This window comes from Pan troglodytes, chromosome 5, assembly GCF_028858775.2.
Source record: "Pan troglodytes isolate AG18354 chromosome 5, NHGRI_mPanTro3-v2.0_pri, whole genome shotgun sequence".
Taxonomy (NCBI): Eukaryota; Metazoa; Chordata; class Mammalia; order Primates; family Hominidae; genus Pan; species Pan troglodytes.
The window spans coordinates 30466704-30494612 of record NC_072403.2 but is presented as its reverse complement, the minus strand read 5'-3'; the positions used below and the strand labels follow the sequence as shown (position 1 = coordinate 30494612).

The 27909-nt window shown below is 43.2% G+C and overlaps 2 protein-coding genes across 3 annotated transcripts in view; one reads left to right on the top strand and one right to left on the bottom strand.

Moving 5' to 3' along the window:
* ALDH5A1 (aldehyde dehydrogenase 5 family member A1) overlaps positions 1 to 27851 on the bottom strand; it is a 38907-nt gene extending 11056 nt beyond the window's left edge. The window contains exons 1-7 of one of the 2 annotated variants that reach the window (XM_054685414.2): positions 27359 to 27851; positions 20124 to 20207; positions 19297 to 19467; positions 17749 to 17865; positions 10866 to 10904; positions 7367 to 7510; positions 2129 to 2272 (exon numbers count right to left, since the gene is read on the bottom strand). In XM_054685414.2, coding sequence (XP_054541389.1) covers positions 2129 to 2272; positions 7367 to 7510; positions 10866 to 10904; positions 17749 to 17865; positions 19297 to 19467; positions 20124 to 20207; positions 27359 to 27712 — 1053 coding nt within the window. In that variant the 5' untranslated portion in view covers positions 27713 to 27851. 2 annotated transcript variants of the gene reach the window in all.
* GPLD1 (glycosylphosphatidylinositol specific phospholipase D1) overlaps positions 27646 to 27909 on the top strand; it is a 76768-nt gene continuing 76504 nt past the window's right edge. Inside the window, exon 1 of the mRNA XM_063812143.1 lies at positions 27646 to 27742. The gene's annotated coding sequence lies outside the window, so the exon portion shown is untranslated. The remainder of the gene's footprint in view (positions 27743 to 27909) is intronic.

Genomic DNA, 27909 nt, shown 5'->3' with positions numbered 1-27909 from the left:
AAACACTTCCCTCAGTGGTTGTCATGTGTTCAAACTGCCATTTTCCTCCTCACGTGGGCTTGGCCCCAAAGGTAAAAGCACTGAGTCAGTGCATGTTCCCCTCCAGTTCCCTCCACAGCTGCTATGCTACACAGCTGCTATGCATCAGTGATTAGTTGGCAATAAGCACCCGTACACACACACACACACACGAAAGAAAAGAAAAAAAAGCCACCCAATCCATGTTTTTTTCAAATGGCTTTTGTTTATTTTGTTTCCCTGGGGGGTGGGGAAAGAGTGCAATTCTCCTAGGAGACTGTGATGCTGCAGCAACAGCAGAGGCTAAGAGGAATGTGGTCCAACGCCAACTTATAGTCTTTTGTTTTTCTGACACAGGGTCTCGCTCTGCCGCCCAGGCTGGAGTGCAGTAGTGGTGAGTTCACTGCAGCCTTGACCTCCAGGGCTCAAGTGATTCTTCCACCTCAGCCTCCCAAGTAGGTGGGACTATAGGCACTTGCCACCATGCCCAGCTAATTTTTAATTTTTTTTGCCTGGGCGCGGTGGCTCATGCTTGTAACCCCAGCACTTTGGGAGGCTGAGGTGGGTGGATCACCTAAGGTCAGGAGTTCGAGACTAGCCTGGCCAACATAGTGAAACCCATCTCTACTAAAAATAGAAAAATTAGCTGTAGTCCCAGCTACTCAGGAGGCTGAGGCAGGAGAATCTCTTGAATCCGGGAGGTGGAGGTTGCAGTGAGCTGACATCATGCCACTACACTCCAGCCTGGGCAACAGAGTGAGACTCTGTCACAAAAAAAAAAAAAAAAAAAAAAAAAAAATTGTAGAGACAGAGTCTCACTCTGTTGCCCAGGCTGGTCTCCAACTCCTGGGCTCAAGTGATCCTCCTGCCTTGGCCTCCCAAAATGCTGGGATTACAGTTGTGAGCCACCATACCTGTCCCCAAGTTGTAGCCTTACAGTGTAATTGATGGTAACATATATTGACATTTTGTATTTATGAAGGAAAATATACTTATTTTGGACAAAACCAAGCTTATTTAGGTTATGTGGAAGGGAAAAACTTAATTACCAAAGGCCAAGGCAAGGATGAAAATTATTTGATAGAGAATATCACACATTTCACAGTTTTTTCACAATATAACCTTTCAGGGATATTTACTCTGTTTCTAGAATGCATTTAAAATTACATATTGATGGTACTTTTAAGATGAATGCTTAAGAATATTTAAGAAGGCAGGATCCTGGCAGCAGCTTGGATAGAACTGGAAGACAGGACCCTTGGCTCAGAGTCCCAGCTCCTCAGCAGATTTGACACTGTGGCCCAAAGACGTCTGATCTCAAGTCACTTTTTCTTTCTAGAGTTTCATTTCCTCATCTCTAAAATGCAACGTTTGTAGAGCTGATAACTGTGAAGGTCCCTGACAGATCAAATATTCCAGGATTTCCTAGGAAGACATGAGCTCAGGCCTCTGGTCTCCCAGGACAGCCTGGACGCTCCTCCAAAACACTGCTGGTGTGGGCCTGTGCCCTGTAGAGGGCACCTCTGAGGCTCCCGCCATCTCGGGACAGCGAGGCCCCACTGGGTCATAGCAGGCAACAGGGTTTTGAGTTATTCCAGCCACCACCCTCCTCAACATTTTCTTACTTTCTTTCCCTTGGCCTCAGAGACCCCAATTGTTCAAGGCTGTTCTGTGTCTGAGGAGATTATATCCGTTCAGTAGAAAAAAGATCAATGAAAGAAAACTATAAAAATAACCAGATTAAAAGGATAGGGGAAAGAAGAAAACACAGAACAATTTGACTAAAGGACATCTGCTGTTCAGAAAATTATTTGAAGCCAGGGACTGTACCTTATTCTGGGGGGGCCCCTCTGAGCCTAGTATAACCCTGGTAATAAAAAGTAAGGCATATACTAAATATTTGCGAAAGAGTCAATGAATAAAGAATGAATAATGGAAGGAACCCAAAAGTTTCCTTATGGGATATAAGGCAGTAGAGGTGGTGGGATCTTTGTAACACACACACACACACACACACTCTCACATGCACACATATCACACACACACACACACACACACACTCACACATGCACACGCAAACACACATCCTGATATACTCTCCAGGACTCACCTGTCCAGTGTTCCTAAATTTAGATGCCATGGCCCCTGCTACAGCCTGGTCCACGTTGGCACTGTCAAATACTATAAATGGAGCAAGGCCGCCCAGCTCCATAGAGACCCTTTTCACAGAGTTTGCTGCGTGGTGCAACAGGATCTGTGAGCAGAGGAGAGAAAGCTGTGAGCACAGAAATCCATTACCAGGATTGTTAAGCCTTTGTTTAAAAAAATTACCAAATGGTGAAAAAAGCAAGGTGCACAGTGGTGTACATGGGATAACTTTGCATAAGAAAACAGAGAAATAAGAATATATATTTACATTTGCTTGTATTTGATAAAGAAACATTGGGAAGAGGCTGGGTGTGGTAGTGTGCACCTGTAGTCCCAGCACCTTAAGAGGCTGAAGTGGGAGGATTACTTGAGGCCAGGGGTTCCAGACCAGCCTGGGCAGCATAGGGAGACTCCATTTCAAAAATTAAATAAATAAATAAATTAGTAAAATAAACACTGGGATGACAAGACACTAAAAGTCACTATTTATAGAAAGAGGGAGTGAGTCAGGGTTGGGGTGAGGGTGAGACTTGTCATGGTAAACATTAATACTGTCTTAATTTTTCAACCATATTAGTAAGTGTTTATCTATTCAAAACAATTATATGATGGGCTTAAAAATCAGAGAGATAAGAAAATAAAATCACCTAGAATCCCACAACCCACAGCTTACACTGATAACATTTTAAAGTACATCCATTTAGAATGTAGCCATGCAGATTCAGGTACCTGTACATTTAAAAAAAAAAAAAACAGGATGGTATAATTATATAATTATACCGTTTCGTAACCTGCTTTATCTTCCCAATGAATCACATATTTGGGACATCTATTTTCATAACACTTTATATCTTGCTCCTTTAATGTAACACTCTAATGTGAAGATCCTCTTGTGTCAGCACATATGTTTCTAGAACTTTATTTCATTTATTATTATTATTGAGATGGAGTCTCGCTCTGTTGCCCAGGCTGTAGTGCAGTGGCGCAATCTCCAGTTACTGCAACCTCCACCTTCTGGGTTCAAGCAATTCTTCAGCCTCAGCCTCTTGAGTAGCTGGCATTACAGACATGTGCCACCACACCTGGCTAATTTTTGTATTTTTAGTAGAGATGGGGTTTCGTCATGTTGGCCAGGCTGGTCTTGAACTCCTGACCTCAAGTGATCTGTCTGCCTCAGCCTCCCAAAGTGCTGGGATTACAGGTGTGAGCCACTGTGCCCGGCCTAGAACATTCCTTTAGATGCTTGCATAGTATTCCACTGCATGGCTATTCTGTAATTTATTTATTCAGGCCCCATCTGTTGGACATTTAGGTTGTTTCCATCCTTGCCATTAAAAAAACGCTGTGGATCGCGCCACTGCACTCCAGCCTGGGCTACAGAGCGAGACTCCATCTCAAAAACAAAACAAAACAAAAAACAAAAACGCTGTGATGATTCTGTCAGGATGAACATGTAGAATTGCTAGCTCAATGTATAATTGTAAGGCTTTTGGTACCTATAGCTATTATAGTTTAAATATCCAGTAAGAGATTTCATAGCCTAAGAAGCTGCTCAGGGATGTTTAAATGCTTTATTAAGGATAGTAGGTCTTTGTCTAGTCATGGCTGCAGGAAAGATGGGACCACACTTGAGATAGTTCGAGTGAAACAGACGGTGTTCGCAAGCCCAAGGTGGCTCTAGGATTGCCCCCCAAGTGTTGCACATTCTGAGGTCATGAGTTTTGTGACACGGTTCTTGGTAAAAACACAGAATGGCTGGAAAGCTAGGCCTGTGCAGGTACTGTGTATGTGTCTGTATGTTAATATTCCAGCAATCAAATGGTAGTAACAATCTTCTCTGAAACATTACTGTTCAACAAAGTAGTTCAAGTTTTAAGACTAAACATATTTCTTTATCGGACGCAACATAACTATTTAAACTTTTTAATGTTTTTATTTAAAAATTTTTAAGAAACGCCATTGACTTTTCCTGGATTTGCTTCAGTGCAAAAATGATTCTCACTGTTGGGTCACTCCATTTTGCCTCCACCTGGCCTTGAGCACAGGTCCTGTCTCTGGTGTCTGTCCCTCCACCTGCACTGGCTCTGTGTCCTCTGACAGTGTCCTCTCCCCACTAAGTCTCTGCTTCTCCACGAAGGCGGCTTGCCCTGGCCACTGGGTATGGTGTAAACTCCTGTCATGTCTTAATGAATCTTTTCCCAGCTCCAGTTCCCATGGGCTGACCTCCTCAGGGCCTCAGCTTCCAAAGACAGCATGTGATTGGCCCAGCCTACCTTTCTTTCTTTTTCTTTTTTTGAGTTTAGGAGCAGAAGTTTAATAGGCAAAAGAAAGAGAAAGAAACAGCAAAACAGCTCTCTCTCTTCTCTAGTGAAGGAGAGGGGACTTCCTAGAGGAAAAGGCCCTGACCCAGCCCACCCTCCTATGCCAGGCTACTTGTCCTAGGTCACTGGCCAGCCCACAATTTCTGTTTCGCTCAAGTCGATGACCACTCATGATTCAGTTCTCTGAACAGAGGAAGAGATGAGGTATCATATGCTTTACAACATGGCTGCTGTCCTCTCAGCGGGGTCCTGGGAGGGGTGGCCCCCCTAGAAAGTGACAAGGGCAGGGCAGGCATGCCTAGAACAGGCTCGCTGTGTATGCCTCAGTTACGAGGCAAGGTTCTCCACCCCAGGACCAGAAGCTCAGCCCCTAATCTCTGAAGACCAGCTCAGCAGAGGTGCTTGCTTAGTTATGCATCAGTTATCCCTTCAGCTATACTTGTCACATTTCCTGTTCAGTCACTAGAGGTGCATCACTGTCCTGGGTCAAGAGGAGCAAAGCTGGACTTGTCAGGGTCATGGCTGATATTTTCCTGGAGCCCTGTTAGATGAGGATAGTTTGCTGAGAAAACTGAGTTGCTGCCCTTCGCCCAGTATCCTGGAAATTTCTCTGGCATGAATGAGAAGGATTTACAACGCTTTCTCCCAGGCTTCCCTCTTTCTTTCTAACTACTTCGTAGTAACATTTGAATCTTTCTGCGGGTAAGTTTGCATTGTAAGACCCACTGATCAGGGGCATAGCAGTTTATGGATCTAAAAATTCCTATTTCTATTATGAATGAATGGTAGGATTCCAAAGCACTACTCCCTAAGTATGAGTTTATAGCATGACAAAAGTGATTATGGTTGGGAGACATTAAAAGTACATTATTCCAGCTGGGCATGCTGGCTCACACCTATAATCCCAGCACTTTGGGAGGCCAAGGAGGGAGGATCACTTGAGGCCAGGAGTTCTGGATCAGCCAGGCCAACATGGCAAAACCCCATCTCCACAGAAAATACAAAAATTAGCCAGGCGTAGTGGCACATGCCTGTAATCCTAGCTACTCAAGAATCTGAGGCACGAGAATCACTTGAACCCAGGAAGCAGAGGTTACAGTTAGCCAAGATCACGCCACTGCACTCCAGCCTGGGCAACAGGGCAACTGTCTCAAAAAAAAAGTTAAATTATTCCCTCCTGCTTCTCATGGTTTCTAAAATGACCATAGATGCACAAAATCTTTGAAATTAGACTTTTTTATTTTTATTATTTTTTGAGGCAGGGTCTCACTCCTATTGCCCAGGCTAGAGTGCAGTGACATGATCACAACTCACTGCAGCCTCAACCTCCCAGGCTCAGGTGATCCTCTCACCTCACCCTCCCAAGTAGCTGGGACTACATGTGTGTGCCACTAAGCCCAGCTAATTTTTTTTTTTTGTAGAGACAGGGTTTCACCATGTTGTCTAGGTTGGGCTCAAGTGATCCTCCTGCCTTGGCCTCTCAAAGTGTGAGGATTACAGGTGTGAGCCACAACGCCTGGGCAGATTTATATTATTTTATATCTGTTATGTGTTTATGGACATGAACACTATGAGTATAGATACATATATGTGTATATCTAGATATAAACTAGTAGAAAAAAGCACACCATCTGAAGAGAAACACCATATACAAAAATTTTGTTCGACCTTGATTTTTTCTCTTTTGGACATTTTTTTATTATTTATTTTTTTTAATTTTTACTTTTTTTTTTTTTTTTTTTTTTTTGAGACAGAGTCTCGCTCTGTTGCCCAGGCTGGAGTGCAGTGGTATGATCTCGGCTCACCTCACTGCAAGCTCCGCCTCCCGGGTTCACACCATTCTCCTGCCTCAGCCTCCTAAGTAGGTGGGACTACAGGCGCCAGCCACCACGCCCAGCTAATTTTTTGTATTTTTAGTAGAGTTGGGGTTTCACCGTGTTAGCCAGGGTGGTCTTGATCTCCTGACCTTGTGATCCGCCTGCCTCGGCCTCCCAAAGTGTTGGGATTACAGGTGTGAGCCACCGCGCTCAGCCCTCTTTTGGACATTTAAAAGGATAAATAAACATCTACTTACAGGCATACACATTAAGTTTTTAGCAAAGAACATTTCATCATTTAAGGGAAAAAAAACTCAAAGAAAAAGACCTTTCCATTTCTCTAAGTACTTTTAGACTAAACACAATTTTTGTTCAATTCAAAAACATCCATTTCAACATTAATTGTGTGTTTCTGGAATCTCTAACTCTAGATTATTGAAAGAAACATGCATTCCAGAATTGAAAAAAATACAGTGGAGAACTTTCACCCACTTCACATACAACAAATAATGGAAAAATAATGGGACCCTCGCTGCCCCCAGTTCTTTGGTTTTGTCAAGCAGGAACCTATGTCGTGCCATAAAGAACTGTCCAAAATATCCCCAGAGGATGGTCAGATATTACTTTATTCAACCAACAGACCTTTTTTTTGAAACAGAGTCTTGCTCTGTCACCCAGTCTGGAGTGCAGTGGCACAATCTCGGCTCACTGCAACCTTCGCCTCCCGGGTTCAAGTGATTCTCGTGCCTCAGTCACCTGAGTACCTGGGATTACGGGTGTGCACCACCATGCCTGGTTAATTGTTGTATTTTCTGTGAGGGGGTTTCATCATGTTGGCCAGGCTGGTCTCGAACTCCTGGCCTCATGTGATCTGCCCACCTCAGCATCCCAAAGTGCTGGAATTACAGGCATGAGCCGCCGTGCTTGGCCTGCGACAGAGCTTTTAACACTCTGCTGGAAATCTTTCCAAAATTGGTGATCAGGATGAAATAGTATTTTTATAACCTATCAAGATAAAATATTAGACAGACATTTGTTTTCTTTGAAACTTGAGTCACATACCTTTCCTGTAGTTGTTGAACCAGTAAAGGAAATTTTGGACACCAGAGGATCAGTACAAATTGCCTCCCCTACTTCCTTGGCATTCTTTCGAGAACAGGGAATAACATTGTATACGCCTGAAGGAATCCCAGCCTGGCTTGCAAGCTATAAAGAGAAACAGCAAACATGTGGCAACAATTTACCAAACTGGAAAAAAAAAAAAAAAAGAAAAGAGAAATAAATAGATATTTAATCCAAAAAGTAATGGAAGAAAAATTAAGCTGACACTGGGGACAGACTAAGAATATATTTGAAGTTTAAATATAATTCTTATTAGTGGTAAAGTCATGTTAATATTAATGGGTTGTTAAAGATCATTACAATAAAATTTCTACCAGACATGGTGGCTCATGCCTGTAATCTCAGCACTTTGGGAGGCAGAGTTGAGAGGATCACTTGAGCCCAGGAGGTGGAGTTGCAGTGAGCCAAGGTTGCGCCACTGCACTCCAGCCTGGGGAACAGAACAAGACCCTGTCTCAAAAAAACAAACAAACAAACAAAATTCTTAGAGTATAAGTTTATTTATTTCTTTTTTTTTTTTTTTAAGACAGTCTTGCTCTGTCACCCAGGCTGGAGTGCATTGGCATAATCTCCACTCATTGCAACCTCCGTCTCCCGGATTCAAGTGATTCTCCTGCCTAAGCCTTCCGAGTAGCTGGGATTACAGGTGCGTGCCTGGCTAATTTTTGTAGTTTTAGTAGAGACGGTTTTCACCATGTTAGCCAGGCTGGTCTTGAACTCCTGACCTCAAGTGATCCGCCCACCTCAGCCTCCGAAAGTGTTTGGATTACAGTTGTGAGCCACCGTGCCTGGCCAGAGTATAAATTTCAATGCCACGGTCTGTTCAAACAAATAAAGAAGCAAATAAAAAAACTTGAATTTCTGTCCTGAGAAAAATCAAAGGAGATGCCAAGAAAAAAGTTACTTGATTCACCTGTAGAATCAAGGGTGGGAAAGTGAAAAGGGGCATTTAATGAGCACCTACTAGGTGCAGGGCAGCAGTGCAAAGCCTTTCCATAGGTGATTTCCCAGGGGGATGATGAAGAAAGGGAGGCATAGCAGAGAAGAATCCAGCCAAGGCCACAGCTAGTAACAGAACCCGTGTGCAAACCCACAGCTACCTGATCTGGACACTCATGCTCTTTCCATAGAGATTCCCTTTGGATAAGACATATCCTGAATTATTTTAATTTCTGGATTCCATTAACAATTAGCTTATTACATAAATCTGACTGGAGATTCTGGGAAGATGAGTTTGTGAATCTCCCTCAATATCCTCATGAAAACAGCAATTAGACAGCAAACCCCAAATCTCAGAGACATTCACAAGACAATTACAATAAACATTTACAACAAGGTATCTCCACAAACCACAAATTACAAGTGGGTAAGAATATACCGCCTGTGTTGACAAGACCTGACCGTCATATCAGCACCTGTGTGAGAGGAAGCAGGGGGCAGCAACGGGCCGTGTGGTGTACTCAATAACAGAGAACCCCAAATAGTCCACAGCTGTTCCTCTGAGAACAGCAGCTGTAAGTGGGAGGGCCTTGCCCTATCAATAGTAGGTGAGTACATGGGATGCTGCAATGTCAATAGTAGGTGAGTACATGGGATGCTGCAATATCAATAGTAGGTGAGTACATGGGATGCTGCAATAAGGAATGAAGGGCATGGAGAGTCCAGCCCCTGGGAGCCGTGTGATGAAAGATGAGGAGGCCCTGATAAAAACAGGGGAAGGGGATGGAGCGAGCCAGGAAGCAAGCTACCTTATCTTTGAACACGATACACAAGGAAGCAAAAGGTACACTGTGAAGGAAAAGAAGCTATATTCCTAACTGGGCCTTCTTCCAAAAGTTCAGAAAACTAACTTCACATACAAATAAAATTCTGACAAAAACACTGAGGTCAAATCCCATAAAAAGTTGTTAAAAGAAAAGAGGCTGGGTGTGGTGGCTCATGCTTGTAACCCCAGCACTTTGGGAGGCTGATGTGGGAGGACTGCTTGAGCCCAGAAGTTCTATACCAGGCTACGCAACATAGTGAGACCCTATCTCTACGAAAAAATAAAAAACAAAATTAGCTGGGTATGGTGGTGCACACCTGTAGTCCCAGCTACTTGGGAGGCTGAGGCAGGAGAAACGCTTGAGCCTGGGAGGTCGAGGCTGCAGTGAGCCGTGATAGCAACACAGCACTCCAGCCTGGGTGACAGAGTGAGACTCTGTCTCAAGAAACAAAAGAAAAAAATAGAAAAAATAATAAGAAGTAGAATAATATCCCTATAGACAACAAAAGCATACCAGAAAGACATGCCCACAAAACAGACCCAAACTGGGCCAGGTGCGGTGGCTCACACCTGTAATCCCAGCATTTTGGGAGGCCAAGGTGGGTGGATCACTTGAGGTGAGGAGTTCCAGACCAGCCTGGCCAACATGGCAAAACCCCGTCTCTACTAAAAATGCAAAAAATAGATGGGCATGATGGTGTGTTCCTGTAATTCCAGCTACTTGGAGGGCTGAGGAAGGAGAATCGCTTGAGCCAGGGAGGCGGAGATTGCAGTGAGCCAAGACTGTATGTCATTTCACTCCAGCCTGGGCAACAAGAGTGAAACTGTCTCAAAAACAAAACAAAACAAAACAAAACAAAACAAACAACATTAAAAACCAGACCCAAACTGTAACTTACAATTTCAAAACAAGGTAAAAGATGACAAGAAAATTACATCAAGACACAAAAGAACAACCAACATGAACTGAGGCTAGAAAACTTTGGAAATGAGGTGAAGGAATATAGGAAAGAATCAGAAGAAAGAAGTAAATCATTTCAGAAATGAAAACCAAATTAGAAGGAACACAAGCATGAACAAACACAACACATAACCTTAAGAAAAATCGAAGGTGAAAAGAAAGATGATTTTAGAGATCATGGTGGACGGGAAGCAGGACTAGATTGCAGCTCCCACTCGGATGGACAAAACAGCATTTGGAGGCTCGCATTGTGAACTTTTGCTCCAGAATGACTGCAGGAATAAATCAGGAAAACTGGGAGAGCACACAGATCCTGTGAAAGAAGCAGATTGCTCCTGCAGGACCTGGGAGACACCTCAAATACTGTGCTGGTATCTACGGCTGAGAGACCCACAGATGGTTCACGTCACAGGACTCTGTGCAGACAACCCTCAGTAGCAGCCTGGAGCCTGGTAGACTTGCTGGGTGGCTAGATCCAGAAGACAGATAACAATCACTACAGCTCGGCTCTCAGGAAGCCACATCCCTAGGAAAAGGGGGAGCTACTACATCAAGGGAACACCCCGTGGGACAAAAGAATCTGAACAACAGCCTTCAGCCCTAGACCTTCCCTCTGACAGAGCCTACCCCAATAAGAAGAAACCAGAAAGCCAACTCTGGTAATATGAAAAAACAAGATTCTTTAACACCCCCCAAAAATCACATTAGCTCACCAACAATGGATCCAAATCAAGAAGAAATCCCTGATTTACCTGAAAAAGAATTCAGATAGTTATTTATTAAGCTAATCAGGGAGGCAACAAAGAAAGGCGAAGCCCAATTTAAGGAAGTCAAAAAAAAAAAAAAGATACAAGAAATAAGGGGAGAAGTTTTCAATGAAATAGATAGCATAAATAAAAAACAATCAAAACTCCAGGAAACAATGGGTGCACTTATAGAAATGCAAAATGTTCTGGAAAGTCTCAGCAATAGAATTGAACAAGCAGAAGAAAGAACGTCAAAGCTCAAAGACAAGGTTTTCAAATTAACCCAATCAACAAAGACAAAGAAAAAAGCATAAGAAAATATGAACAAAGCTTCCAAGAAGTCTGGGATTATGTTAAACAACCAAACCTAAGAATAATACGTGTTCCTGAGGAAGAAGAGAATTCTAAAAGTTTGGAAAACATATTTGGGGGAATAATCGAGGAAAACTTCTCCAGCCTTGCTGGAGACCTAGACATCCAAATACAAGAAGCACAAAGAACACCTGGGAAATTCATCACAAAAAGATCATCCCCTAGGCACGCTGTCATCAGGTTACCTGAAGTTAAGACGAAGGAAAGAGTCTTAAGGGCTGTGAGGCAAAAGCACCAGGTAACCTATAAAGGAAAACCTATCAGATTAGCAGCAGATTTCTCAGCAGAAACCCTACAAACTAGAAGGGACTGGGGCCCTATCTTCAGCCTCCTCAAACAAAGCAATTATCAGCCAAGAATTTTGTATCCAGAGAAACTAAGCTGCATTTATGAAGAAAAGATACAGTCTTTTTCAGACAAACACATGCTGAGAGAATTCGCCACTACCAAACCAACACTACAAGAACTGATAAAAGGAGCTCCAAATCTTGAAACAAATCCTGGAAACACATCAAAACAGAACCTCTTTAAAGCATAAATCTCACAGGACCTATAAAACAAAAATACAATTAAAAAACAAAACAAAACAAAACAAAACAAAACCCAAAAGTATTCAGGCAACAAATAGCATGATGACTGGAATGGTACCTCACATCTCAATGCGAACATTGAATGTAAATGCCTTAAATACTCCACTTAAAAGATACAGAATTGCAGAATGGATGAGAGTTCACCGACCAACTTTCTGTTGCCTTTAAGAGACCCACCTAATACATAAGGACTCACAGAAACTTAAGGTAAAGGGGTGGAAAAAGGCATTCCAATCAAATGGACACCAAAAGTGAGCAGGAGTAGCTATTCTTATATTAGACAAAACAAACTTTAAAGCAACAGCAGTTAAAAAAGACAGAGAGGGAGATTATATATTGATAAAAGGCCTCGTTCAACAGGAAAATATCACAATCCTAAATATATATGCATGTAACACTGGAGCTCCCAAATTTCTAAAATGATTACTATTAGACCTAAGAAATGAGATAGACAGCAACATAATAATAATGGGGGATTTCAATACTCCACTGACAGCACTAGACAGGTCATCAAGACAGAAAGTTAACAAACACTAGATTTAAACTATACCCTGGAACAAATGGACTTAGCAGATACTTACAGAACACTATCCAATAGCTGCAGAATATACATTCTATTTATTAGTGCATGGAACTTCCTCCAAGATAGACCATATGATAGGCCACAAAACGAGCCTCAATAAATTTAAGAAAATTGAAATTATATCAAGCACTCTCTCAGACCACAGTAGAATAAAGCTGGAAATCAACTCCAAAAGGAACCTTCAAAACCATGCAAATACATGGAAATTAAATAACTTGCTCCTGAATGATCATTAGGTCAAAAATGGAATCAAGATGGAAATTAAAAAATTATTTGAACTGAATGACAACAGTGATACAACATATCAAAACCTCTGGGATACAGCAAAGGTGGTGCCAAGAGCCAAGTTCATGGCCCTAAATGCTTATATCAAAAAGTCTGAAAGAGCATAAATAAATAATCTAAGGTCCCACCTCAAAGAACTAGAGAAACAAGAACAAACCAAACCCAAACCCAGCAGAAGAAAGGAAATAACCAAGATCAGAGCAGAACTAAATGAAATAGAAATAAACAAAAATACAAAATATAAATGATACAAAAAGCTGGTTCTTTGAAAAGATAAAATTGATAGACCATTAGAAGAGAAGAGAGAAAATCCAAATAATCTCAATTAGAAATGAAATGGGAGATATTACAACTGATACTACAGAAGTACAAAAGATCATTCAAGGCTACTCTGAACACCTTTACACACATAAACTAGAAAACCTAGAGGAGATGGATAAATTCCTGGAAATATACAGCCCTCCTAGCTTAAATCAGGAAGAACGAGATACCCCGAACAGACTGAAATGGTAGTAAAATAATTACCAACCAAAAAAAGTTCAGGACCAGACAGATTCACAGCAGAATTCTACCAGACATTCAAAGAAGAATTGGTATCAATCTTATTGACACTATTCCACAAGATAGAGAAAGAGGGAATCCTCCTTCAACAAGTGGTGCTGGGATAATTGGCAAGCCACATGTGGGAAAATAAAACCGGATCCTCATCTCTCACCTTATACAAAATAAACTCAAGATGAATCAAGAACTTAAATCTAAGACCTGAAACTATAAAAATTCTAGAAGATAACATTGGAAAAACCCGTCTAGCCATTGGCCTAGGCAAGGATTTCATGACCAAGAACCCAAAAGCAAATGCAACTAAAACAAAGATAAATAGCTGGGACTTAAATAAACTAAAGAGCTTTTGCATGGCAAAAGGAACCATCAGCAGAGTAAACAGACAACCCACAGAGCAGGAGAAAGTCTTCACAATCTATACATCTGACAAAGGACTAATATCCAGAATCTACAACAAACTCAAACAAATTAACAACAAAGAAAACAATCCCATCAAAAAGTGGGCTAAGGACATGAATAGACAATTCTCAAAAGAAGATATACAAATGGCCCACAAACATATGAAAAAATGCTCAACATCACTAATGATCAAGGAAATGCAAATCAAAACCACAATGCAATACCACCTTACTCCTGCAAGGTTGGCCACAGTCAAAAAACTAAAAAATAATAGATGTCAGTGTGGATGTGGTGAACAGGGAACATTTCTACATTGCTGGTGGGAATATAAACTAGTACAACCACTATGGAAAACAGTGTGGAGATTCCTTAAAGAACTAAAAGTAGAACTACCATTTGATCCAGCAACCCCACTACTGGGTATCTACCCAGAGGAAAAGAAGTCATTATACAAAAAAGATACTTGCACATGCACGTTTACAGCAGCACAATTCACAATTGCAAAAACATGGAACAAACCCAAATGCCCATCAATCAACGAGTGGATAAACTGTATCCTATGTGGTTTATACATAGGATGGAATACTACTCAGCCATAAAAAGGAATGAATTAATGGCATTTGCAGTGGGCTGGATGAGATTGGAGACTATTATTCTTTTTTTTTTTTTTTTTTTTTTTTGAGATGGAGTCTTGCTCTGTCACCCGGCTGGAGTACAGTGGCATGATCTTGGCTCACTGCAACCTCTGCCTCTCAGTTCAAGTGATTCTCCTGCCTCAGCCTCCCAAGTAGGAGGGACTACAGGTGCGTGCCACCATGCCCAGCTAATTTTTGTATTTTTAGTAGAGACGGGGTTTCACTATGTTGGCCAGGATGGTCTCAATCTCTTGAGCTTGTGATCTGCCCACCTCAGCCTCTCAAAGTGCTGGGATTACAGGCGTGAGCCACCGCGCCTGGCCTGGAGACTATTATTCTAAGTTAAGTAACTCAGGGATGGAAAACTAAACATCATATGTTCTCATTCATAAGTGGGAGCTAAGCTGTGAGGAAGCAAAGGCGTAAGAATGACACAATGGACTTTGGGGACTCAGGGAGAAAGGGTAGGAAGGGGGCAAGGGATAAAAGACTACAAATTGTGTGCAGTATATACTGCTCAGGTGATGGGTGCACCAAAATCTCACAAATCACCACTAAAGAACTTAATCATGTAACCAAATACCACCTGTTCCCCAATAACCTATGGAAATAAAAATTAAAAAATAAAAATAAAATCAGACATTTTACACCCAGAAAAAAAAGATAATTTTAAAAATTAGGGAAAAGATGAAAAAGATACAAGAGAAAGTGACAAAAAAGATTCAACTCATGGATATCAGGAGTTCCTAAGGGAGTAAAACCAAACCAATGGTGAGGAACAAATCCTGAAAACTTTATAGAGATATAAAACAAAAAGTCTGGAAACTACATACTGAAAGAGCACACTGCATACCTAGAGTATGGACTCAAAGCAATCATCACAAAGACATATTCTAGTGACATTACTGGTCTTTAAAGATAAAGGGGAAAAAAAACCAAACCAAACACTTTTGTGTATCTAGGTAAAAAAAAAAGTTGACTTATAAGGGCAAGAAACTTAGGTTACCATCTGAATTTTCAAGAGCAATGCTTTATATCAGAAGAAAATAGAGAATACATTTAAGATAATCAAGTAAAAAAAAAATGTGAGCCAAGGATTTTATACCTAGCAAAACTGATTTATAAGCACGATAGGCCCAGACTACTGTCAACATTTAAGAAGGGAAAATATTCCTAAGGAATCTACTACAGACTGAGGTTCGGATCACCAAATGTCCAGAGAGACATTAACATAAGCACTGGTGGTAAGCATAAACATACAACTGCTTGTTCAACTAAGTCTAAAGGAGGGTTAAACTGGAGAGAGTAGAGCATGTAATGGTTGTAGTTTTGGCAACACAGATACAGTATAACTATTTTAAAATACAGACAAATGTTCATAGCCAAGAGGGATTAAGGAGACAAGACAACTAAATGTAATGGGATATCCTGGACCAGATCCTGAAACAGAAAAAGGAGACTAGGTACAGACTAATAAAATCTGAGAATGGATTTTAAAGTATGGACTTTAGTTAATAACAACGTATCACTATTGATTCATTAATTGTAACAAATATACTATACTAATGTAAGCTGCTAGTAATAGGAGAAATTGAATGTGGGGTATGTGGGAAATAGCCCATCTATGCAATTTTTCTGTAAATGTAAAACTATTTTAAAATAAAAGTTTATTACTAAAAATGAGAATGGAAAGAGAAAATACCAATAAAGTAAACCATTTTCAATAGGCACATTGGTGATATTAAAATTAATATTTAAAACAAATAAAATTAATATTCAGAAGCTGTTGTTCTGTATAATGAGTACATATAGAATATTAATTCAGTCATTTCCTGAGTCTTTAGAAACCAGGAAAGAGGCCAAGCGTGGTGGCTCATGCCTGTAATCCCAGCACTTTGGGAGGCTGAGGCGGGTGGATCATGAGGTCAGGAGTTCAAGACCAGTCTGGCCAAGATGGTGAAACCCAGTCTCTCCTAAAAATACAAAAATTAGCTGGGTGTGGTGACGGGCATCTGTAATCCCAGCTACTCGGGAGGCTGAGGCAGAGAACTGCTTGAACCTGGGAGGCAGAGGTTGCAGTGAGCCAAGATTGCGCCCCTGCACTCCAGCCTGGGCGACAGAGCGAGACTGTCTCAAAAAAAAAAAAAAAAAAAAAAAAAGGAACCAGGAAAGAAGGAGATGCAGATATAATATAAAATAAATTAAGTAAAAACTCTATAGGACTGAATTTGAATTCAAAGTTTCTATAGGAATTTCTGCAGCATTTTATTGTGTGTGTACACATGTGTACACATATATGTATATCTCCTAGCCCTGCCCACTGAAAAGGCCTACAAATAGTGATAGGGTAGGTAGTTTTAGGTGTTCTGGGGGAAAAAGCAAAGCAGAGGAGGGGATCAGGAGGATCAGAGTGTGAGGTTGTGATTTTTTTTTTTTTTTGAGACTGAGTCTCACTCTGTTGCCCAGGCTGGAGTGCAGTGACACCATCTCGGCTCACTGCAATCTCCGCCCCCAGGGTTCAAGCGATTCTCCTGCCTCAGCCTCTTGAGTAGCTGGGATTACATGCACATGCCACCACGCCCAGCTAATTTTGTATTTTTAGTAGAGACAGGGTTTCAGCATGTTGGTCAGGCTGGTCTCGAACTCCTGACCTCAAGTGATTTGCCCACCTTGGCCTCCCATAGTTCTGAGATTACAAATGTGAGCCACCACGCCCAGCCAAATTGTGATTTTTAGACAGGGTGGCCATGGAAGGCCTCCCTGGGAGACAGAAATTTGAGTGAAGACGTGAAGAAGCAAGTTATAGGGGTATCTGGGGGAAACTGCTCCAGACAGAGGGAAAGTACAAAGTTTGAGTGGAGGGCAAGGCTGGCAGGGTCTGGAAAGCAGCAGGGGCCAGAGTGGTCCAAGCAGATGAATGAAGAGTGAGGGGTTCCAGTGTGATGGACGAAGTCAGAGACATACTGCGGGGGGTGGGAAGTGGCATCTTATAGGACCTTGAAAGCCACTAAGGAATCTGGACTTTACTCTGAGTGAGTGACACAAGAGGCTTGAGGTTTTCAAACAAAAGAATAAGATCTAATGGAATGCAGATTGAACTGGGAATGGGAATGGGAAATAAGAAGTTTCCTAAATGTGAGAAACACCCACGTTTAAGAGCCTAGTTTATGAAGATGATGGATAGATACCATTTTACAGTAGGCTGAAAACATATGGCCTGTAGATGTCAGAAGATCCCTCATCCATTTTTTTCCCCAAAAGAGCTACAGCTGACTTAAAGTAATTACCAGTAGATTAATACACAACACCATGCATCAGGAGGCGTAAGCAAAGAAGTAGGCTCCAAAATTGCTTCTTTCTGTCCCAGATAAACATCAGTTTTTGAACTTTGTCTGCTTTGTACAAACACAGGGAGAGCGGCTCACCTCAGCCAGGGCCAGGGCGGAGAAGGGCGTGTCTTCGGCAGGCTTCACCACGACAGTACAGCCGGCTGCCAGGGCGGCCCCCACCTTCCGGGTGATCATGGCACTGGGGAAATTCCACTGGGGTTAGAAGAGCAGAGGAAGTATGTGAGAGGAAGGACCACCTCATTAGTGCAAAGGAAGGCAGGTGAGGAAGTCAGTGAACAAATTTCATTGCACAACTGACTGACAAACCCGTTTGGCTGCACAGGTGAGCTCTCAGAACACCTGACCCCCCGCCAACTTGAGGGGCTCTGAGATAAAGGCTCTTGAAGACAGGAAATATTTTTAGAATTTAACACAGTAAAAAATGAGTTAGACCAGGGGTCAGCCAACTTTCTCTGTGAAGGGCCAGATCGTGAATTTTTTAGGCTTTGTAGAATGTATGGTTTCTATGGCAATTACTCAACTCTGCAGCTGTATTGTGAAAACAGCCACAGATAGTAGGTGTATGAATGGGTGTGGCTGTGTCCCAATAAAACTTTATTTACAAACTAGGCAGTGGGCTGGATTTGGCCTGAGGCCCATGGGAGTAAGTATTAGCAATGGTTTTGAAAATGGCAGATGATTTATTATTCCTTCCACATACATATTTATAAATGCCTATACATATACCTATAATAACAGTATTTTATTTTATTTTGAAAAACTCTATTATGTAGTACTTACTCTGTATCAGGTATTTTTCTAAGTACTTCAAAATTAAAATTAATTAAATCCTTATCACAACCCAATGAGGTTGATATTAACCTCATTTGCCAGTTCAAGAAAACGGGGACAGTGCACTTAAGTAATTTGGCCAAGGTTGCAGTTAGTAAATAGTGACCTTCAAGTCAAACCTAGCCAGTCTAGGCAATCAGGGGGATTCTGTCTGTAACTATGCTGAGCAGGAAAAACACAGATGTCTCGAGACCAGCTGACAGATACAGGAGAGAAGTTAATATGGGACCTAGTAGAAGGCAGGACCCAGAAGGAAAGCTGGGCGTTCCACAAATATACTGCAGCCCCATCCAGGCAGATGTGATACCTTATTTCTTAGCCTTTTTACCTCTAGAACCTGGCCCAGTGCCTGCTGGTGGGTCCACAAATGCTTTGCTATTGATGATAACCATCAATTAAGCATAACACTTTTTTCCAAACTATGGCAAGTTTAAAAATGTATCATATCTTAAGTCTTTTTAAAAATGATAAATACTGGAAGATCTTTTCAGAGGTGCTAGGCAATGCCAGGAAGAAGCCTCCATGCCAAGTCAGAAGAGCCCCTGGGTCCTCCTGCGGCTCATCCCACTTTTGCAGGCATTAGAAATGCATCATTCCACTCACTGCCACCACACCTAACATCATCACAGAGGACTAGGAAACACACTTCCACATCCAGCAAAAGCATCAGGAAACCAGGAACAGGTGACAAAACTAACAGGATGAGCACACCTGCTCACGAGGAAGAATGAATTGTTTCCCAACTCCCTATCCAATCTCCCACCCTAGGATCTTGCTGATCCTGTCACCTACCGGGGTGATGACTGCAGCCACGCCTACGGGCTGCTTGAGGACCAGGGCCCGCCTGTCCTTTGCCGGGGTGTAGATAATGTCTCCGTAAACACGGCGGGCTTCCTCAGAGAACCACTCTAGGAAAAAGGCGGAATAGAGAATTTCTCCATGTGCCTCCTTCAGTGGCTTTCCCTAAATTAAATCAGAAAAGAACCCACGTATTACCTTCTAATAATAAAAGCATGGCTCTGTGTTCCTAAATTCTTCAAGATGCAAGAAGGGTAGAAAAGTCTCCTATAATGATACCCATAGAGTGGGGAAAATTTCTGACTTTGGTGTGAGTTTTAAAAAGCAGAATTACAATGATGAATGTATCACCCTAAACCACAAGTCATTTGCATTCTCAATATGTTTACAAATTAGGAAACATCTAATTTTTTCCTCCTTTCAATATCTTCTAAGTATTGTAACCACGATATGAAATAATTTATTATATCTATGGAAGAAGTATTGGTACATTAAAAAATGTACAAAAACAATGTTAAAAAAAAAACAACCAAAACAGTAACATGGAAAAAAATCAGAATGGTGAAACAGCAGTTATTCATATAGTTGCAAACAAAATCTATTTTTGGATACTATTAAATAATAAACTAGAACATACAAATATTATTTTAGCAAATCTAAGTACCCTGGCACAATAATGATTTGGTATTTGATCAGTAGAGAAGGAATCACATATTCTTCAGCTACAGCCAGCAGTGAAGGGAAGTCAGGGGCTTTCCCAAGTTTAGTGTAAAAATTTCTGGAGAATTTCTCAGTGCACCAAGCCAGAACCCTGAACTTACACTTTCAGCTGTGATTATTCTGGCAAGGTCATCCTTATTTTGTATCATTAAATTGTACCACTTCCGAAGTAATGAACTCCTCTCCTGCAAAAGAAATAACAAGGCAGAAAAGTAATAAAATGCCAAGTGTAAGACAGAATGCTAAATAAAATTCAATATCCTAAAATATTAGCTGTATGGTCTCATTCTCCTTGGTTGTAATGGTTAATTTTATGTGTAAATTTGACCGGGAGCCCCAGATAGCTGGTAAAACATTATTTCTGGGTATGTCCATGAGTGTTTTCGGAAGAGATTAGCATTTGAATCAGTAGACTGAATAAAGAAGATTTGCCTTCACAAATTCAGGTGGGCATCATCCAATCTGCTGAGAACCTGAAAAGAACAAAGTGGCAGGGGAAGAGCAAATTCACTCTCTGCATGAGCTAGGACATCCATTTCCTCCTGTTGTCACACACCAGACATTGTCATTCCTGGTACTCAGGCCTTTGGACCCAGTCTGGAACTCAGACTGGACATATCAGCTTTCTTAGGTCTCCAGCTTGCAGACAGCAGAGGGTGGGACTTCTTAGCATCCACAGTCACATGAGCCAGTCCTTTATAAGAAGTATCTTCGTATATTCCTACATATCTATGATTATATATATACACACACACACATATATATACACACACACACATACACACACACACACACACACACACACATATATATATAAAACATTGGTTCTATTTTTCTGGACAACCCTGAGTAAGATGCTTGGGGAAACATACATTGACCTTCTGTTTTTTTTGATTGTTTGTTTTTGAGACAGGGTCTGGGTTTGGACAATGAAAAGCACACAAATAAAAAAAACAAAAATTTAAAAAAAATTTAAAAAAGAGACAGGGTTTTGTTCTGTCACCCAGGCTGAAGTGCAGTGGTGTGATCCTACCTCACTGCAACCTCTGCTTCCTTGGTTCAAGTGATCCCCCCAGCTCAGCCTACTGAGTAGCTGGGACCACAGGCACACATCATCACGCTCAGCTATTTTTTTAACTCCTCTGTATCTGTTACAACTTTAAGCAGAATGTGACTCAGGCACTACATTTCCATCCACGAGACTGGCTCTGAGTTATTTCTGAACAGCTTTATGATATGCTTAGGTAGGCTTGTAACTTTGCTTCTCCAAACTATACTTTTCTTTGGAAAACAAGCCCTGTGGAGAGTTCCTTCCATTAAGTTGATTCAGTTTAACCTATTTCTAGAGGACTAATACATGCAGAATTGGCAACTACAGGGGAAGAAAAGTTCAAAAAGCAGATCCTACAAGAGGTAACAAATACTTTTTTTCTAAACATCAAGGGTATAGCTCAAGAACACTTCAATAACAAGATTTGGTCTACTAAGGAATCCGGCTTGATAGCTAAACACTTAGACTACCAAGTTAACATCATGTTATATACATCTTACAACGATTACCTTATCTGTTAAAATAAGCATTTTACCTTGATCTGTTAAAATAAGATTACTTTGATCTGTGAAACTAAAAAAGCATTACTAGCTCTGCCTTAGTGCTTAAGGTATCACAGCATCACTTAGAAGTAGAAAGAAATCTTATCTTCCCCTTAAAGTCGTTGTTGTCATGCCATACAGACTTTTCATGCTAACAGGATCTACAGGATGATCATGCTCAGCTAATTAAAAAAAAATTTATTTTGTACAGACAAGGTCTCACTATATTGCTCATGCTAACTGACCCTTCTTTGATGAGTAATAGAGATCCAATTTCAAGTTGCATCTAAAGAGGTATACTACGTCATAAATTATAAAAGAGAAAATAAGTTTTGTGGAAACAGCTATTATTGCTTATGGTAAAAAAGAACAACTTTAATTTTACCATACAAAGGTATAGTTCCCTACGTTATTATTATTATTATTATTACTATTATTATTATTTTAGATACGGTCTTGATCTGATGCCCAGGCTGGAGTGCAGTGGTGCAATCATAGCTCACTGCAACCTCAGACTCCTGGCTTTAAGCGATCCTCCTGCCTTGGCCTCCCAAAGTGCTGAGACTACAATCATGAGCCACCATGCCTGGACCATTCTACTTTCTGTCTCTATGAATTTGACAACTCTAGGTACCTCATATTAAGTAGAATCATACAGCATTTGCCCTTTTGTGACTGGCTTATTTCACTCAGCATAGTGTCTTCAAGTATTGTTCCCTATTATAGTGGCTCGCTGACAACCTGGATTTGTCCCAGAGACTGACATATGGACTGGGGCATGCATGAGGCATAAGAAAGGGTTTTACACACTTAAGAAGAGGGCCCAGGCACAACACATGAATGCACTTAATACCACTGAAATGTACACTTAAAAATGGTTAAAATGGTAAATGTTATGTTATGCATATTTTGCCATAATTTAAAAAATTCCAACGAACAAAAAACAGATAAAGGGATACATTGGATTATTAACAATATTATGGGACCAGGTGTGGCGGCTCATGCCCGTAATCACAACACTTTGGAAGGCCAAGGAGGGAGGGTTGCTTGTGGCCAGGAGTTCAACACCAGCTTGGGCAATGCGGTGAGATCTGTCTCTACACACACACGCAGAAATTATCTGAGTGTGGGGCTGGGCGCAGTGGCTCATGCCTGTAATCCCAGCACTTTGGGAGGCCGAGGCGGGCGGATCATGAGGTCATGAGATCCAGACCATCCTGGCTAACACGGTGAAACCCCGTCTCTACTAAAAATACAAAAAAATTACCCGGGCATGGTGGCAGGCGCCTGTAGTCCCAGCTACTCGGGAGGCTGAAGCAGGAGAACCTAGGAGGCGGAGGTTGCAGTGAGCCAAGACTGCGCCACTGCACTCCAGCCCGGGTGACAGAGCGAGACTCTGTCTCCAAAAAAAAAAAAAAAGAAAAAAAGAAATTATCTGGGTGTGGTGGTGCATGCTTGTGGTCCCAGCTACTCAGAAGGCTGAGGTGGGGGAATCGCTTAGGCCTATGAGTTTGAGGCTGCAGTGAGCCATGATAGCATCACTGTACTCCAGCCTAGGCAATGGAGCAAGACCCTGTCTCAGAAAAAAAAAGAAAAGAAAAAAGGAAGAAATGGCTTATTAAAAAAAAAAATTAATTCATTCACATAAAACCACTTAAAAAAAGAAAATGAGGAAGGCCTAGAGAATCTAGGCCACCTGGGCTGCCATCAAGGCACTCTAAAGAGAGCGCTGCTCAGGCTGTAGCTTCCCACATCTGCACAGGTGTATCCAAAGCCAAGAAAAACCTTCGTTTTTGTTTTTTGAGACAGTCTCACTCTGTCACCCAGGCTGGAGTACAGTGGTGCCATCTTGGCTCACTGCAACCAACCTCCGCCTCCTGGGCTCAAGCAATTCTCATGCCTCAGCCTCTTGAGTAGCTGGGATTACATACAGGTGCATGCCACAATGCCTGGCTAATTTTTGTATTTTTTCTTTTTCTTTTTTTTTTTTTTTTTGAGACAGAGTCTTGCTCTGTCCGCCAGGCTGGAGTCCAGTTGGCATCATCTCGGCTCACTGCAACCTCCGCCTCCCAGGTTCAAGCAATTCTCCTTGGCTCAGCCTCCTGAGTAGCTGGGATTACAGGCGCCCACCACCACGCCCAGCTGATTTTTGTATTTTTTAGTAGAGATGGGGTTTCGCCATGTTGGCCAGGCTGGACTTGAACTCCTGACCTCAAGTGATCCACCTGCCTTAGCCTCCCAAGGTGCTGGGATTACAAGTGTGAGCCATCGTGTCCGGCCAATTTTTGTATTTTTAGTAGAGACAGTGTTTCACCATGTTGGACAGGCTGGTCTCGAACTCCTGACCTCAGGTGATCCACTCGCCTTGGCCTCCCAAAGTGCTGGGATTACAGGCGTTAGCCACTGTGCCCAGCCTGAACCCCTCCTTTCAAAAAGGAAGGTTCCCTGAGAAGATCCAAGCCCTTGTAAGACAGAAGCTGACATCACTGTAATGTTCAAGGGGCACAGACATTAGGATGGGCAGTGTGATCTGAACACAGGATAATGCTGCTAGTGTCAGCAAGAGGTCCCAACACCCGCCCTGCAGCTGCCAAACAATCACTGACAGACTAGAAGGCTTTCCAGACCCCTGCAGTGTAACACCATTGTATGGCAGCCTTGATCTTCGTGGGGCCTTGTGGGGCTCCAGAATGATGCTAGGGGAACCAGGGCTCAGGCCCTGGTCCACTCCTTTCCTGTGATCTCACCATTTCCATAGCTGTAAGTATGTATGCGTACACACAGGTATGAATTTCACATTTATATTTCTAGCCTAGGGTTCGCTCTCAAACCTCAGACTCATACACCCAACTGCTTACTTTACATCCTCTCTTGGGTGTGAACCGACATCTCAAACTCAATAAGTCTAAAACTGAACTCTTGATATCTCACCCTAATGCTGTTCAATTCAGCTATCCTCATCCTTCCAATTGCTCAGGCCAAAAGCCCTGGAGTCATCACTAACCCCTCTCCTTCACCTACTTTCTATATAATGATCCATCAGAAAATCCAGTGGGCTCTACCTTCAAAATACATCCTTTATGGGATAACTCTTCACCTTGTCCACTGCTACCACCCTGGTTCAAGCCACCGTGGCCTCCCACCTAAATCCGTGCAACAACCTCCTAACCTGTCTCTCTGCTTCCACCACTCTTCATCTATTCTCAGCACTGTGGTTAGAGTGGGCTTTCAAAATGTAAATCAGATCATATCTCTGCTTAAAACCCTGACACAGCCCCCTCTTTACTCAAAGTAAAAACTAAGTCCTTAGAATAACTCACAGGTCCTACATGTTCCACCCACTCTTCCCCTTCTCCCTATGACCTCCTCTGATACAACTCTTCCCCTTTGCTCAGTCCACACGGGCCTCCTTGCTGTTCTGCAAATGTGTCAGCCATGCTTCTACTTTGGCTCTAGCTGAATGTCCTTATGAGAGGTGAAGCCAGCTGGACTTCCTGGGTCGAGTGGGGACTTGGAGAACTTTTCTGTCTTACAAGAGGATTGTAAAATGCACCAACCAGCGCTCTGTAAAACACACCAATCAGCACCCTGTAGCTAGCAGGAGGATTGTAAAATGCACCAATCAGCGATCTGGAGCTACCAAGGGAATTGTAAAATGCACCAATCAGTGCTCTGTAAAAACACACCAATCAGCGCTCTGTAGCTAGCAAGAGGATTGGAAAATACACCAATCAACGCTCTGTAAAACGCACCAATCAGCGCTCTGTAAAACGCACCAATCAGCAGGATCCTAAAAGTAGCCAATCGCAGGGAGGATTGAAAAAAAGGCATTCTGGTGGGACAGAAACAGAACACCAGAAGAGAGAAATAAGGGAATAAAAAGCTGGCCACCACGCCCCACCCCCCCAGCAGCGACAACCCACTCGGGTTCCCTTCCATGCTGTGGAAGCTTTCTTCTTTTGCTCTTCACAATAAATGTTGCTACCACTCATTCTTTGGGTCCATGACATCTTTAAGAGCTGTAACACTCACTGCAAAGGTCCACGGCTCCATTTTTGAAGTCAGCGAGGCCACAAACCCACCGGCAGGAACCAACTCCGGACACCTTACCTCCTTTGGTCTTTGTATCTCATGTCCTCAATGAGACCTACCCTGATGTTACGGGCTGAATGGTGCTCCTGGCAAAATTGACATGTCGAAGTCCTAACCCCCCAGTATCTCAGAATGTGAGTGCATTTGGAAATAGGGTCTTTAAAAAGGGAATTAAGTTATGATGAGATCATTCTGGTGGGCCCCAATCCAATCTGACTCCTGTTTTTAAAAGAAGAAGAGATTAGGACACATATACACACAGAGGAAAGACCATGTGGAGACACACAGGGAAGATGCATTCATATAACCAACTGCTTACTTTACATCCTCACTTGGGCGTGAACAGACATCTCAGACTCCATGAGTCTAAAATTGAGGTCTGATGAGATACAAAGACAAAACCGAGCTCTCTGCAAGCCAATGAGAGGCCTTAGAAGAAACCAACTCTGACAACACCTCGATCTGGGATTTCTACCCTCCAGAGCGGTAAAATGAGAAATGTCTGTTGTTCAGGCCACCCAGTCTGTGGTACTTTGCTATGGCAGCCCTAGCAGAGGAATATGCCTGGTCACACTGTTGATGCTGCATCTTGCCCCTTCCCTCTGGCCCAGATCCTCTCCTGCTTCTACCTTTTTTCCCATATTGCACTCAGCATCTCTCACATACTTATTTGCTTAGATATTATGTTTGTTGTTTAGAGTTCTGATATCTCTTCTGCTCCCCTTCCACCCCATGTAAGCTCCATAAGGGCAGAATCCTTCTTTCGTTTACTGAGGTATCCCAAGCACCTCCAACAGTGCAGGGCATACAGCAGGTGCTCAGTAAACAGCTGATGGATGAATGAGTGCTAAGACTCTCTTGTAGTCGTAGGGATCGCTGGATGCATTCCTTCAGAGGGACAGCTTTGAAGGACAGGGTAAAAAATTTCACTGCGTTGACTGCAGGTTTAATAATATAATACTTGAAGGAAGAAGAAACTTTCTTAGTTTTCTTCTTACTCTATTCTTCCATTTAATGGCCCTCCACCCCTTACTCCCAATTCTCCAGTGTTCTCTATGCAATGGCCAATAGCAGCATTTATCCATTTAGGGTGAAAACCTGGAGAACGCTCCTGGATTTCTCTCTTCCCCTGCACAAAACCCAAATCTTTCTACAGTTCTCTCCGTTTCCGATTCCATGATTCTGGCCCGGGGCCCTCACTACCAGCCTTCTCAAGGGCCGCTGAAGCAGCCTCCTGCGTGGGCTCCCTGCAGCTGCGGAGATATTTCAGATACTCTGAAGGGCCACACGTGCTCTCACTTCCCTGACACCCCTCCCCTTTCTCCCCGCCCCTCCACGGTTAGGCTTGTTGATCATAACACGCAGCTCGCTTGTATTAGGCGCTCACGTTCTGCCTCCCCTACTGGGCAGTGCATAACTTGATGAGGCTTGAGGGCAGGGGTCGTGTCCCTAGCGCCCGGCTCAAAGTGGAAGCTCCAAACTTATTTGTTGGTCGTCTCCCTTGTTGCTCTGACTTGCCACTTTGTATACCCTGGGGGAACTGAGCACAGGAGGGAGGCGACGCGGCTGGTGTCACTTTGGGGTAAAGCCCCCTCTGCTCCCCGCCGTGTCCCCGGGCCCGCTCTGGCCCCCTGCATCCGGGCTCTCTCACCTTGGCCGAGACCTCCCTCCAGCGGCAGAAAGCCTCGTAGGCAGCGCGCACGGCGGCACGGGCCTCTCGCACCCCGCAGTCGGCTACCATGCCCAGAGCGGCGCCGCTGGCCGGGTCTTGCACGGGGAAGGTGGCGGCGGCCGGGAGCCAGCGGCCGCCCACGAAGCTGTCGGTGCGCAGCAGCGCCGCAGAGAGGCCCGCCAGGCCCCCAGCGTAGCAGCGGAGCTGGGCCGGGCCGGGCGCAGGCCCGGAGGCAGGGACCAGGCCGCCGGCGCGGGGGCGGAGGCGGCAGCCTGGAAACGTCGACCCGAGGCGCCGGGCCCCACAGCTCCGCAGCCAAATGCAGGTCGCCATGGCCCGGGCAACGACGGCGACAGGAAACAGGCAAGCGGGCGCGCGCGCACGGGAACGCAGGGGTCGCGGGGAAGCAAGAGGAGCGAGGAGGCGCCGGGGACGCGCGGGGAAAGCGTGGGAGCTGGCGGAAGGTTGCAGAGCCACAGAGCAGCGCCCTCTCTCCGCGTCTTTCTCGCTGCACCGCCGCGCCGCCCTCT